Genomic DNA, 15,979 nt, shown 5'->3' with positions numbered 1-15,979 from the left:
TCATTAGATTCCACGTATGAATGAAATCATATGGTATTTATCATTCTCTGACTGGCTTATTTCACTTAGCATAATGTTCTCTAGGTCCATCCATGCTATTGCAAGGGTAAAATTTTCCTTTTTTTTTTTTTATGGCTGAATGGTATTCGATTGTGTAGCTGTCCCCAGCTTTGTAATGAAAAGCAAACTAGGCAACGGAGTAATAGGCATTTCAACTATATATCTGGTCACTTAAAATTAGGCTCAAATATATAATTAAGCATTTCTGGAGTTTAATATCAATTTTGTTTAAAGATGAACAGCAAATACTCCTCTGTGCTTTGACTTTGGAACCCACCTGAACCCTATGGTCACTGTCATGGTGACCTGAAGATACACGGTCTGTGTACTTCAGCCAGTTTTCTGGTGCCATAGGACTGAATCCCTCTTTTACACTGAATTCCTCTTTTCTAGGTCGATCCCCCAAGTCCCAGGGCTGATCACTTTTTGGGGTCTTCTGGCAGAGACTGTGAAAGAGATGGATGGTCCAGGATGCACAATGGTAAGCTGCAAGTTCTCTCTCTCTCTGTTGCTTTATTGCCGTGGCTACTGTCAAGCCTTTAACTTGGCGTCAATGAACAAAAACAGAATCTTTGCTGCATTATTGGATACTATGATGTAGTGCTACTTTTTATAGCTTGTGGGGCACCTATACAGGTCCTCCGTAAAAACAACAGAATTTCTGTGCTGCTCTAAACCATCTTCCTCTTTGAGATACAAAGCGTGTATTCCTTTCTAGTAAAAGAACAACTTGATTTTGTTTTGCTCAACAGTTTCTAAGTTTATTTAACTCTGAAACCCTTTCCTCGCCTTAACATGTATTAGTTTGTGGAACAGACTTTGGGGAATACTTCAGTAAAAAGAATTCACATAGTAGATTTTGGCCAGACATTTACACGTATATTAGAATATTTGTTCTGTCACTTATTTACAAAGTGGGCATTTGTGAATAAATCCTTAACTACTTTGATAATCAGTTTATTTATCAAAGAATGAAGATTACATGGTTAATATTACCTAGTGAACTTCCCTAGCACTGGACTTACAAATATTATCTGTCATCGTAATATATAAATACTATCATTTTTATTTTTGAAAAGATTACATCCTTCAGGTTTAGTTTATAAGAATACATCTTTAAACTTTAGTCCTGGTCCTAATGGTTAGATAAGCATTTTCTGAAATTCAGTATGAAGATGATTTTTATGAAGGTTAAGTGGTATTATATAATTAAGGATATTTGAGTCTTAATATCTATAGACATTGGCTAGTCAGTTCAGCAAGCATTCACCAACAGCCCTTAAGTTAATTTACTACACACTGACAAAGGCAGACAAAGAAAAATGAGATAGAGTGAAAAAACATAATCGTGACATGTCATGAGCTTTGTCCCTTTCTCTTTCTAAACTGTAGTGCATAATCTCTTTTTATTAAGTGGGGAAATGAAACAAGATCTCAGAGAACATTCACAGTCTGGGCTCATTTATTTTTCTTTACTTTTTTAGCACGAACAGGGAGATAGATGTGGTAATCAATGTCTTTTATATCTAGAATGTCAGATTAAGTGAAATTAGGAACAGATGTAATACTGTTTCTCTCCTTAGAAAAAATGTACAGACATGGATAATAAGCTTTAAGAATAAAAAAGTCAGGAACAACTTCAATATTGATGCTATTTTGAAGATGCTTTTGGAATGCACTTAATTGTCTGATTTTTCTTGACAGTTATATATTTGCTGAATATCAGACTTACATAAAAGTTGAGGGAGTGCAAAGAATTCTCATGTACCTTTCAGAATCCACACATACTAGTATTTGCCATTCTCTCTCCCTTTATCTTTTTCCTCTCCTGCCTTCATCTGTGTGTGTGTGTGCCTGCGTATAAACATTTTTGACAAGGATAATGCTCTGGAATGAATTGTGTCCCTCCAGAATTCCGGTGTTGAAGCTCTAGCCTCATTTGCATGATGTTTAGAAGTGAGGCCTTGGGGAATTATTTAGGTTTAGATGAGGTTATGAGCATGGGGTTCCCTTGATAGGGTTAGTGCCCTTGTAAGAAGAGACACCAGGGACCCACTTTCCCTCTCTGCCATGTGAAGACACAGCTGTAAGGCAGCCATCTTCAAGCCAGAACAAGAACCTCTGTAATGGCACCTGGATCTGAGACTTCCATCCTCCAGAACTATGAGAAATGAAAGTCTGTTGTTTAAGCCACCCAGTCTATGGTATTTTGTAATGGCAGTGTGAGGAGACCAAAAAGATATCATCTGTGATGCAATTATCAGAGCAGGGAATTAACAGTGGTTTAAGAACCATAACTAACCTGTAAATCTAAACCAGATTTTGCTACTTGTCCCAATAATATCTTTATAGCAAGAGAAATCCCACATCATGCATAGCCTTCAGTTGCCATGTCTCTAGTTTCCTTTAACATGGTCCAGTTTCTTTGATTTTCTTTGTATTTGACATTGGCACTGTATTCGACATTGATAATTTTGAAGAATACAGGCCAGTAATTTTGAGGTATGTGTTACTCCTGGTGCATAGTGTCAGGAGGTATGTGATGTTGCTTTGTTACTGGTGATAATGATTTGCTCATTTGATCAAGATGGTTTATGCTTGGCTTCTCCATCATAAAAGTGCTATTTCATTTCTATTATGGGGAGATACCTTCAGACCATGTAATATCCTATGACTCCTCAACTTTGACCCTGTTAGCACACATTGATGATTTTTGCCTGAAACAATTTATTTCTGTGATGTTTGCCAAATAATGACTTTAAAATATTTCATTACTCTTTTTACATTTATTGCTTTCCTTTCTACTATTGTCACAGGTGGGCACAGGTAACTAGGTTCTTGGTGATCAGTACAAAGAATTGAACGGAACACCCAGAGTTTATAGCAGAGAACATGGGCTGTTCAACTCCAAGCAGAAATTGACCTCAGGGGCTGGAGGCATTCTGTTTTTATAGGGTAGATCCTTCCTGGCTAGTTTTGGCGGGCTTTTATTGCACATGTACAAGTAGTTGTATTACTTTAAAGCTACTGTGCATGTGGTCTCCCATGATTTTCCTTGATTGGCCACCAGAGAAGGGGTTGCACAATGTTACTGAGTGGACCCCCCTTTCTCCTGGGGTCGCCCTGCACTATGTTCTCCTTGCTCGCAGCCAGGGAACTATAGCTCTCCATGTCAGAGGTTGGTAAAAAGAAAAGAAATTATTTATTCAAAAGTTATACAGACTTAAGAGTAATGACTTAATGTCTTCATTAAAACTCCCAAATCCCTTAAAACACCCACATACACACACAGTCCTTCCTTCCCCCCTTTGCCAGTTCTGGGTTACCGTATCTCAGGAAAAGAAATAGAAGTCTGTGGCTCAGATAGCCCCCAGTTCTTCCCCATAATCCATGCTCAGCTGGCAGGCCTCCCTTGATTCCCAGCACCATCAGCTGTGTCACCAGGATCTCCAGTTCTTAATCTAAAACCACATGGCACCCTCTCCCGGTCCACCAGCAAGAGTCCTTTCACCCCTTTCCTTCCTGTAGCATCTCTCCTGCATTCTTCCGAGATGCTAAGAGAGAGCTTTGCATCACTGCTACATCTTGCTTTCTGGCTTCCTAAGCTGCATGGCAAAGGGAGACTTAAAGTCATGTGGTTCTTATCTGCCAGAGCCACTTGGTAATTCTGTCATGGCTGCTGTGCCTGGGTTTAAATCCCAGCAGCAATCTTCCTCTGCAGCCCCATTTCTGACTCCTCCCACAATCAGCTACACTTGCCAGCACTCCCATATTTTTCCAGCTGTACTGGGCTGCCATAGTAAGTCTGAGCAGGAGTGGCCCTGTGGTGTGGAGCCAGTCATCTCCAAGCTCTCACGCTGGCTCTGTAACCAGGGGAAGTTGCCTCCCAGTTACATCCTGGGTGGAAGTCACTTCCATCTCCCTGGCTCAAAGCATGGCCACAGCTATTTAACATATCTATGAAACCAGTTAAAGCTTATAGATATGTTAAATGACTGTTCTAGAGGTTATCTGCAAAACTATTACTATGCAAAACAACTCTCAATGGCCCTGCTCTATGTGTCCCATCCCCCAGTTCAGACTTGTGGGGGTAAGGACATCCCATATTTTTTATAGTTCCTAGACACCCTGAGTTCTGGACCCCATTACAAATCCTTCTTTTGGGGACCCCCTGGCTGCACCTTCTTACACTATAAAAAGGTTTCTTTCTTATTTCTTTTATTTTTATGCCTCTGTTCTTTGACTAATATTTTTTTCCTGGTTGGCAGCTGAGTGGTTGTGATTTGGGTTTTCATAAGCTATTTGAATGCATGTGAGGATTTCTTATGATAAAGTTTCTAAAGCCATAAATTTTCACTTGTAACTATCTTACTTTAATATAAATTCTTCTTTCACACTTTCTTGCCAAATTATCTTGCCTAATCTTTTTGGTAAATATATTTTTTATTTAATGATTTTTAGAGGGGGCGGGGAGAAAGAGAGAAACATTGATTTGTTTCTCCACTTATTTATGCATTCATTGGTTGATTCTTGTATGTGCCCTGACTGGGGATCGAACCCCCTACCTTATGCATAGTAATTCTTAAATTTTTATGGGATATCATTTTTATCACCATTGATTATTTTAGTCCTTGTGATAATCATATGAAGAGGAATTTAACTATTTTCAATTAAGAAAAATGACAGAGACTTGGAGAGTTTGACTTGTTGGAGAGTGAACATGTGTTCTGTAGAACAGCCATGTTCAGTCTAGGATGCATGTCTTCCAACCCCAAGTTCTTCTTTTGCTCCCTCCTGCTACTTTCTCCACATTCATCTGGCTGTATTTTAGTTAGATAAAATTTTCAAGTACATTTTCTCTACCTGGAATTTCCATGGTATGTAATTCTAATTGTAATTTGTGCAGTCTTTTTGAAGAAACTCAGTATGTCTTGCACCCCAGTTATGTTTGGAAGCTTTACCCAGTCATTTGTGTATTTCGAAGAGGAAATCAAGGTGTCATCCCAGCCTCATTTATTTGCTTAGAATTTAGGAGAGATGTTAGACTCTGTCTCCCCTTGGAGGAAACTTGTCTTATTCTCATTTGAAGATTCTTTTATGAGTTTCATTTCTACCTAAGATTGTGATCTGTTATGAGCTTCTACTAATTCTTTTGTTTGGTGGTTATTATTTGTAAAGGAAAATACAGGGTGGGGCAAAACTAGGTTTACCGTTCTGAATACATGAAATAGTTTATTCTTATGTTATTATTTATTAATTACTGTCTTATTTTCCATAAAACAATAGTAAACCTATTTTTGCCCCACCTAGTAAATTGGAAATAATACTCAAATCCTAATATACTTGAGTAGATAGAAATACATAGTAAAACTTATTGCATGTAGTCATTATATAAATATTTATTGGAAAAATATCTTGTTTGTTTCAGCTTTTATTTAAATGTGTTCCTCTTCCATTTAGCAATAGACAGCTTAGTTTCTGTATTTGTTTTTTACTAAACATTTTTGTACTTTTATTAGGTAAAATTTATCTACCATAAAGTTTACCTGTTTTAAGTATACAATTATAATATTTTTTGAAGATTTGATTTATTTATTTTTAGACAGAGAGGAAGGGTGGGCAAAAGAGAGAGCTAGAACCTTCAGTGTGTAGTTGCCTCTCACATGCCCCCTACTGGGGACGTGGCCCACAGCCCAGGCATGTGCCCTGACTGGGAATCAAACCAGCGACCCTTTGGTTCACAGGCCGGTACTTATTTCACTGAGTCGCATCAGCCAGGGCCAATTAAATGATTTTTAATAAATTTGCACAATCCATTTTTTAGATATTTCCCTTATTCATAAGAGTTTCCATATACCCATTTGCAGTAAATCTGCATTCCCACCTAAGTACCTGGACTGTTTCCACTTTTTGGCTATTAGAAATAATGCTCCTGTGAACATTTGCATTGAAGTCTTTGCATAGACATATGTTTCCTTTTCTGTGGGACACCTAGGAATGAAATTGCTGGCTCTTTTTTGCTTAAAACTTTGTTTACTTTTTAAGCAATTGCCAACTGTTTTCCAGTGTAGCTACTCCATATACACTCCCAGCAGCAGTGTATGAGGTTTTTAGTTCCTTCACATCCTTGTCAACACAGTTACTGCCATTTTTTATTACTGTTCTAGTGGGTGTGCAGTCCTGTCTCACTGCAATTTTAATTTGCATTTGACTAGTGGCATTGGGTGCTTTTATGTGCTTATTAGTCATTTAGATGTCTTTTTTGATGATCATCACTCTTCTAGTAATTGGTAAGTAGGGAACTTGCTGTTTCCTAAACTTCAGACCAGAAAAAAGTGAGGAGGAAAGTCTGAGACCTTTGTTACTGAGACTTTGACAGCTGTAGATAGAAAAGATGAAAATTTTAGAGGTCAGAATAACTAGTTTCAGGTGAATATATCACAAGCGATAAAGAGATAGAAAACATTTTATCATGTGCCTTTACTTTTTAGAAGGTTGATCCCCTGAGAGATATTACACCCTGGTTTTATTTTACCAAGCTGTACATACATCTTAGCTTTGTTGCTAGTTATAGGGACTGAAATACGGAAAAAGCCCTGGCCCTACTCTCTGTGGGATTCACAGGAGAGCAGAGCTGGCCAGCCTTAGAATGTTACCTGGGCATTGAGATAGCAGTAGGGTAAGTGCTGATAAAGGACACCAGGACCCCACTCTTTGAAGGTTCTAATAGGTATATACATTCAGCATTAGGTGTTTTAGTAATAGCTCTATATACCAGAATGGGATGTAATTTCTTGAAGTTAGGAAAAAGGGAGACAATAGTACCCTTCTTACTAGGGTACTATGGAGGTTGCCAAGATCAGGATTGACTTGTGGGGAACACACAGCAGTAATAATTATTAGTATGGGGCTCAAGAATTACTTCGATAGAAACAATGGATTGATAGAGAGCTGCTGAATTTTAGATTAAAGCTTTAAGTCCTTCTTGCTTAAAATCAGGATGGATCCTTTAGGACTGAGTCATATCTAAACCTGTTGAGTGAAAGCCACCTATGGAGAGAGGAAGGATGCAGAGACTCTAAGTTATTAAACTAAAATGGATTTTAATTTCTGCATTAGATAGTTGCTAGGAAATGTTTTAATGACTGGTTGCCACTTTTGTTTTTAACCTGTACTGTTAGTCACTACTTCATATTTGATTGATTATGTATCATATCCATTTGCTTAAAAAATCCATAATGTGATGTCCTTTTTGAGACAAAGTCATTTTTATTCTGTGCGCTTATTGTTTTATTGCAAGGAAATCTACCATTCTCGTATTAGTGGAAGTAGCACTGAACTAGTCAAAGACCTCAGTTCCATACTTGTTAGCTATATAGGAAGTCAGCCTCCTGAAATGTAGAGTAGAAATAACAGTCCTTTACATTGTATTAGTCTGTTTAGGCTGCCATAACAAATAGCCATGAACTGGGGGCTTAAAAGTGGACGTTTATTTTATCACAGTTCTGGAGGCTTGGAGAGTACAAGTTTAAGGACTAGCTAGGTAGATTTCATTCTGAAATCCCTTCTAGCTCACAGGCAGCTACCATCTCACTGTAGGCTCACATAACCTCTTCTTCGTGTGTGAATGGAGAAAGAAATTGAGAGAAAGAGAGGGAGGGATGGAGGGAGGGCAAGGTCTTTGATGTCTCGTTTTCTAAGGTCATGTTTTCCATCATGAGAGCCCCATCCTCATGACCCCGTCTAACCCTAATTACCTCCCAAAGGTTTGATCTCAAATACTATCACTTTGGGGATTAGGGCTTCCACATTTGAATTTTGAGAGGACAAAAACACTCAGTTCATCATACCTATTTCTTGGAGTTATTAAAGAATCACTAACATTTCTTGAATGTGTTTTCTGCTAGTTTCTATTCTAAGTACTTATATTTCATTGGTTACTCCAAGAATTTTAGATACTGTCATTTATTCTAAAGAAACCTGAGGTTTAAAGAAGTAAATTTAATCAGTATCACATACACATACACAATCTGAATTAGTTCTTTCATACTTTTCTCAAATGTGACCCATTTATTAAGGCCCAACTCATCTCTTTCCTTCCTCCTTTAGGAAATTCTTCTGATTTCCTTCAACCTTGAGAGATTAGTCTTGATATGACTTTTTAAATAGTATTAATTGTCTATATCATTCTGATGTAGTCTTGTCTTTTATGGTGCTTTTACTCAGTTTTGTACAATTTTACCAATGTAATTTATAAGCACTTCACACCCATGGGCCATGAGTCTTATCTCCTTTATTTGAAGCATTTAGAATACAGTAGTAATTACTGGTAAGTGTGATTAAATGTGAACATTGAAAAATCTCAGATCACAGTAACAGATTAATTTGTAAAAACAAAAGAAAATTATAAATCTGTCTGAATTAGAGTGAGTTTATAAATGGTTTCTGGAGTACAGAACATATACAAGTATTTTAATATATTGATATTTTTAATATTAGGTTAGTGGCCAGAAGTAATAGATACCACATCCAGAAATTATTACTTTAATTTTCAAATAGCATGTTTGGAGAGTTAGTCTCAGTATCCTTATAATTCTTTTATTTCTTCTGCTGTTTGTGGCCATGCTGTGCATTAGACTTTACAGGAGAGGGGTTGGGCTGTGATTTATTTTATAATTTTGCAAAGCACTTGAAGGAAGTTGAATCTTTCTGAATTAAGTGGTGAAAGTTTCCTGGTGTGGAAGACATTAACATTTTACTAACTCTTTATCCTTGTTCAGTGCACTTGGAAAACAAACAACATTTTGTGTCATTAATGAAAGCAAATTAATTGACTGAATACAGACTACCCTAGGTCTTTATTTATATAGCCATTGTTTTCTGGACAGAGCAGTTTAGAAGGTAAAATATAGGATACTTTTGACCAGAATGTGGGAGTAAAGAAGTAGAATTGTGAACTATGGCTCTAATTTGCATAACTGTCCATGTAACAGATTATAATACTTACAGGTTGATTCTTGAAAGTTACTTAAATAATGAGTAAAACCCAAAATCTGCATTTACAATGTAGTGGTCTTTATTTTAGGGGGAGATTTAGAATAGTTTTCTAATCCACTTTGTTACAGATACTGTGCTTGGGACTTTGATAAGCTGTATAATTTAATCATCACTGTGACACTCTGAAGTAAAGTAAGCATTGCCTTCATACTTTTAAAAAGAGGAATGAAACAGATTAATTATATAACTTGACCAAAGTGACATATTTGATAAGTGGTGGAATTAGAAATTGAACCCCAGCTTGTTTGACTTAGAATTCGATAGTAATGATGTTGATGACAGTGTTAGCATTGAGTTAACATTTATTTTATTACCTTGCATGTACTATCTGTTGAATGTAATCTTTAAAACAGATTATGAGTGAGGCACATCAGCCAGATGAGGAATACGAGCCGCAGAGAGCTCAGTTTGGCCGATGTTGTACAGAAGTCCCGGGGCCGGACTGCGGTGTAGGTCTAGTCAACACCGCCCGTACGCGAAAGGATGCCACGGCCTCTAAAACCGGCCCTGTTTTCATAGTACAGACTGATTCTGGCATCATCTCCTAGAACATTTGACAATATCTATTAAATCTCTATATTCAAATTGCATGTCATCATAAACTGACCTATCAACTAAAAACTATGTTTTATTCATATCAATTTCATAACCATTTATGTAAACAAATGGGTTAATCAACTAAAAATTATTCTGATCTATATTCAGATATTTTCTACTCTAATGAAATTAGTATTTATGAAATCATTTAATTATTGAAGAACTAATACAAGTTTTAATTGGTTGCTTACCATCTTTTCTTATGTAACATTGAAGGGTTTTAAGATATTTCTGAAATCTGCTATATGCATTATAATCATAGAAACAGTAGTAGTAGCAGCAAAAAGCAAACATGAAACCAATTTTTTTCATGAAATATTTATAGTTTCTTTTGTATATCCTTTTTCAGATCATTCTCATCTTGGCAGCTACAGACCCAAGGATTATAAGGTATGTAGTATAAATTATAGAGTAATAATTATCCTTGCTTTCAGATAAAATGTAAGTTGGAGATTATCATAGTGAAAAAATATACCAACAATAATTGTCATATCATGAATATCATTGTTTTGGCTACATTGTCAAGTGTTAGAATAGACTTTTCATTACATGTCTTCCTACAAGTATGTTGTGGCTTTCGATTGTTCAGTTGGTTTAGTTACTTTCTAAATGTGTTTGTGTGGATATGTGTATGAGAGAGAGATGGCGAAATTGGTTGTCACTTTTAGTAGTACCTTGCACAGTATTATTTATAGACTTCAAGCATTCACAGGGCATCCTCATAATAAAGTTTGTAATACAAAAGTTAAGGATTAGTGGGCCCAAGTCTGGATAAATAAACAGTTATTTGATAAGGAAAGGATTTGTCTAGTTGATTGATCTGTTGTCTTGAGAAAGGAACTGTTTGTCCAGATTGAAGATCTCTCGTTTTAAGAAGGGAGCTGATTGATGATTGAGCCACCTGTTGTTCAGGTAAATGTTTTATGGGAAGGTCCTGACACAAATAATGAAGTTATTTACTGGCTTGTAACATTTTTCCTTGGGAAAGGATTTCCTGTAATTCATGGTAAAGTCAAGTTGAGGTAGGTGGGCCTCGGTTCCTTGTCGATAGTTAAGCCATATAAATGCAATGGGTCTCAGTTCTCCTGCTTCACTAAAGCTATGTTTTCCCATTAATGTTACACATTGTTAGAATTACTCCTAGAAACGTCATAGCTTGTTTCCTGTTGCAAATAGTATTTTATGTAAAATTACATTCCTTGTGTGTTACTGATGCATGGGTTTGAAATTGATTTGCATGTAACATTCCTGTCATAGATACCGATATTTTAATAGAGGAAACCATATCATCTACAAATAATGAATTTTCGTACCGTCTTTCAGATTATTTCTTTGTCTTACGAGGATCTTCAATACAGTGTTAAATAAAATTGGTTTGTAGTGGATGTGGCACAGGCACTTGTTACTTATGGCTCTTACTCTGTGCCTGTCATGTTTTCAAGCCCCTTGCAGGTATGTGGGGGCCTAGTTCCAGCCAGTAGGCTGTGAGTGGAAGGTATGTGGATCACTTCCAGGATGGAGCACAGAAGAACCGATTTGAATTCTTTCCTTTTACAGTGACAATGAGACCTTGTGTTCTAGATGGCACAGCTGTGAAGTTTTTCAGCGTGTCTCTTGGGCAGTTTTGTGAAATGTGAATTTTCTTTTGCTAACCTGTATTACTGTAAAGCACAGGGAACAATGAACTTTTATTATGTTAAGCCCTGATTTTCAAAATTAATTTGCTGCTGCAGTGTAGCCTAATGTGTTGCAGCCTAGACTAATGAAGTGTGTGTTCTTGTCTCAGTCCTGTCTTTGACAGGGTCATGTCCAGGGCTTCACGCCTACGAACAATTTTTGCAGTAGATTTTTGTTCAGTATACTTTAGCAAGTTAAGGATGTTCCCTTTGAAATTCCTTGTTTGCAAAGAATATCTGTTTTTAAATTATAAGTGGATGTTGAATGTTATCAAATGTGTTTTTTCAGTATCTTTTCAGTTGACAATGATTTTTTTGTAGTTAATTGAACATACTTTCTAATGGTACCCTATTCTTGTATTCTGTGGATAAACCCAAATTAGTCATGTTATATTCTTAACATTATTTAATTTAATTTTTAATATTTTATATAAGATTTTCCCCACATATGCCACTATTGAGGATAGTTTATAAATTATACTTCCCTTGAAGGGTTTGGTAGAACTATTAGGATCACATCATAATAGGTGAGGAATTTTTCTTTCTTGGGAGTCAGTTGGTCCCTTAACTCTGTGTTTTGGGTTGTCATTACATTGGGTGGTGAGCCCATCTTCTGTGGCACTTTCCGTATAGGCATCCAGTGAGGCCTGAGCTATGGGAATTTTCCACTTGTTTCTGTCATGGACCTCTCCTATGTCACTGGCCTGGGACCCTCCCCACTTAGTAGCTTTTAACTTTGCTTCAGTTTTCTCTCCTGTAAGGTGTAGATCACAGGTGGCAAACACAAGGCCTGTGGGCTGAATCCAGCCTTCCACTTGTTTTATACGGCCCGGCACCTTGTTTCTACCTGGTGGCAGCACTGACCTCTCACTTAACTGTTAAGGAGTAGTTACATTTATACAGTCCTAACATTACATTTGGCCCTTTGAAGGCAACTGCAAGGCCAATGTGGCCCCCCAGTGAAAATGAGTTTGACACCCCTGGTGTAGATAATAAAAATATCTCGTAATATTGTTGTGTGGGTTAAAATTATTCATGTAAGTGCATAAGAACAGTGATCTAAGAAGGGAGGGTTTCCCACACCTCAATAGAATTATTTATTTTTATTGCATTATTTTTGAATTCTATAAATTCTCTAGTATAAAGAAAGTACATCATCTTTAAAGCAAACCAGATAGTTTAGCATATGAGTTTTTAAATTGTATAAGATAGAGTCAGTCATTAACTTACTATAGGATTCACTGAGACTGTTTCTGGCAAACTGGAGAAACTGGTCTAAGTTACCAGACTTGTTTTTCTTCCCTTTGAATCAGAACCATACTTTCTTCTTACCATCCTGGAAGTAGTGGCTCTACTGTGTTTCTTTCTTACAGTCCTTATTCTCAATGGCTTCCCACTATTTCTATTAGAATTATTTGTATTTATTTGTTAAATTTTATGGCCCGTTACAAAGGAGAAATTTTAGAGCATGTAGTAACAGGTAATAAATACAATTTCAATAAATATTTGTTATATAAGTGAATTCCCTGGTTCCCATTATAATTAGTAGTTCATTCTTTCTTTCAATAACTTGAATTATACTTAGTAGTTAATTCTTTCTTTCAATAACTTGACCTTGGAGTTCCTGTAAGTATAAAAATGATGTGGCCATCAATATGACTTAACTTATTAACTTACTATGTAACTTCTCAGGAATCTTATTTTATAAGTGTGGTAGAATCAAACCATTTTTTAACAAATTATTTTATTGTTGTTCAAGTAGAGTTGTCTGCATTTACCCCCCACCACTGTTCCCCGACCCCAGCCATTCCTACCTCCCTTCCCAGATTTTACCACCCACCTTGGTTTTGTCCATGTGTCCTTCATAGTTGTTCCTGAAATCCCTTCCCCGCATTATTCCCTTCCAGCTCTCCTCTGGTTACTGTCAGATTGTTCTTAATTTCAGTGTATAGGATTATGTTTTGCTTGCTTGCTTATTGTTGATTAGATTCCATTTAATGGTGAAATCATATGGTAGTTGTCCCTTCCCACCTGGCTTCACTTAGCATAATGCTCTCCAGTTCCACCCATGCTATCTCAAAGGGTAGGAGCTCTTTCATTCTTACTGCTGCTTAGTATTCCTTTGTGTAAATGTGCCATAGTTTTTTGATGCACTCATTTACTGATGGGCACTCAGGTTGCTTCCAGCACTTGGCTATTATAAATTGTGCTGCTATGAACATTGAGGTACATAAGTTCCTTTGGATTGGTGTTTCTGGGTTCTTAGGATATAATCCCAGCAGCGGAATTTCTGGGATGAAAGGCAGTTCCATTTTTAGTTTTCTAGGGAAATTCCGTACTGTTTTCCATAGTGGTTGTACCAGTCTGGATTCCCACCAACAGTGCGTTAGGGTTCCCTTTTCTCCACATCCTCTCTAACACTTGTTGTTTGTTGATGTGGTTATGATGGCCATTCTCATTGTTGTTTTAATTTGCATGTCTCTGATAGCTAGTGATGTTGTGCATCTTTTCATATGTCTCTGGGCCCTCTGTATGTCCTCCTTGGAGCAGTGTCTGTTCCAAGGTGTCTTTTGCCCATTTTTTTTATTGGGTGGTTTGTCTTTCTGGAATGGAGTTTTATGAGTTCTTCATATATTTTGGAGATCAAACCCTTTTCCAAGGTATCATTGGCAAATATGTTTTCCCCTGTAGTTGGTTCTCCTTTTAATTTATTGCTGTTTTTCTTAGTCATGCAGAAGCTTTTTAATTTGATGAAGTCACATTTGTTTATTCTTTCCTTTATGTCTCTTGCTCTAGGGGACATATCAGTGAAAACATTGCTGCATGGAATGTCTGAGATTTTCCTGCCTGTGTTTTCCTCTAGGACTTGTATGGTGTCACAACTTAAGTCTTTTATCCACCCTGAATTTATTTTTGTGTATGATGTAATTTGGTTATTAAGTTTCATTTTTTTGCATGTAGCTCTCCAGATCTCCCAACACCATTTGCTGAAGAGGCTATTTTTACTCCATTTTATGCTTCTTCCCCCTTTGTCAAATATTAGTTGACCATAGAAACTTGGGTTTATTTCTGGGGTCTTCATTCTGTTCCATTGGTCTATGTGTCTGTTCTTATGCCAGTATCAGGCTGTTTTGATTACAGAGGCCTTGTAATAATACAGTTCGATAGGTGGTGAAAGTGAATATCCTTATCTTGTTCCTGATCTTAGTGTGAAAGTTTTAAGTTTTTGCCCGTTGAGTATGATGTTGGCTGTAGGTTGCTCATATAGGGCCTTTATTATGTTGAGGAATGCTCCCCCTATTCCCACTTTGCTGAGTGTTTTTATCATAAATGGGTGCTGTACTTTCTCAAATGCTTTTTCCACATCTATTGAAATGATCATGTGATTTTTGTTTTTTGTTTATGTGATATATTATGTTTATTGATTTGTGAATATTGTACCATCCTTGTATTTCTGGGATGAATCCCACTTGATCATGGTTTATTATCTTTTTAATGTATTGCTGAATGCAGTTTGCCAATATTTTGTTGAGGATTTTGGTATCTATGTTCATCAGTAATATTGGCCTGAAGTTTACTTTCTTTGTTGTGTTTTTATCTGGTTTTGGAATTAGGATGATGCTGGCTTCATAAAAAGAGTTTGGGAGTCTTCCCTCTTCTTGGAGTTTTTGGAGTAGTCTGTGAAGTAGTCTTCCATAAATGCTTTGTAAAATTCTCCTGTGAAACCATCCAGTCCAGGACTTTTGTGTGTTGGGAGTTTTTTTATTACTGCTTCAATTTCATCAGCTGTTACTCGTCTGTTCAGGCTTTCTGCTTTTTCTTCATTGAGTTTTGGGAGATTATATTTTTCTAGAAATTTATCCAATTCACCTGGTTTTTGAATTTTTTTGGTATACAGTTCTTCATAGTAATTTCTTACAATCAGTTGTGATTCTGTGGTATTTGTTGTAATCTCTCCTTTCATTTTTTATTGTGTTTATTTGGGTCCTCTCTCTTTTTTTCTTGATGAGTCTGCTTAAAGGCTTTTCCATTTTGTTTATCTTTTCAAAGAACCAGCTCCTGGATTTATTGATTCCTAGATTGTTGTGATTTTAGTTTCTAGGTCATTTAATTCTTCTCTGATCTTGATTATTTCCTTCCTTCTACTTGCTCTGGGCCTATTTGTTGTTGTTCCTCTTGTTCTTGTATGTATAGAGTTAGATTGTTTCTTTGAAATGTTTCAATCTTTTTTAGGTAGGCCTGTATTGCTATGAACTTCCCTCTCAGGACTGCCTTTGCTGTGTCCCATAAGTTTTGGATTGTTGTGGGTTCATTTTCATTTGTTTCCAGAAACTTTTTGATTTCTTCCCTAATCTGATTTTTACCCCATTCATTGTTTAATAGCATGCTATTCACTCTACATTAGTTTGAGTGATTTTTAGGTTTTTTTCTTGAGGTTGGTTTCTAGTTTCAGTCCCTTGTGGTCAGAGAAAATGCTTGATATGATTTCAATTTTCTTGAATTTGTTGAGGCTTGTTTTGTGTCCTGTCATGTGGTCTGTCTTTGAAAATGTTCCATGTGCATTTGAAAAGAATGTGCATTTTGCTTCT

The 15,979-nt window shown here is 36.7% G+C and overlaps 1 protein-coding gene across 1 annotated transcript in view; it reads left to right on the top strand.

Moving 5' to 3' along the window:
* The window catches only part of SPATA6 (spermatogenesis associated 6), a 95,243-nt gene that overhangs the window by 52,404 nt on the left and 26,860 nt on the right, over nucleotides 1-15,979 (top strand). Inside the window, 2 exon segments of the mRNA XM_037133119.2 lie at nucleotides 454-541; nucleotides 10,064-10,104. Of these exon segments, the coding sequence (XP_036989014.2) occupies nucleotides 454-541; nucleotides 10,064-10,104 (129 nt within the window).

Source organism: Artibeus jamaicensis, unplaced genomic scaffold (genome assembly GCF_021234435.1).
Source record: "Artibeus jamaicensis isolate MK-2021 breed Jamaican fruit bat unplaced genomic scaffold, CSHL_Jam_final scaffold_1019, whole genome shotgun sequence".
In the NCBI taxonomy this organism is placed as follows: Eukaryota; Metazoa; Chordata; class Mammalia; order Chiroptera; family Phyllostomidae; genus Artibeus; species Artibeus jamaicensis.
The sequence above is the reverse complement of the archived record's forward strand: the minus strand, read 5'-3'. Positions and strand labels throughout refer to the sequence as shown.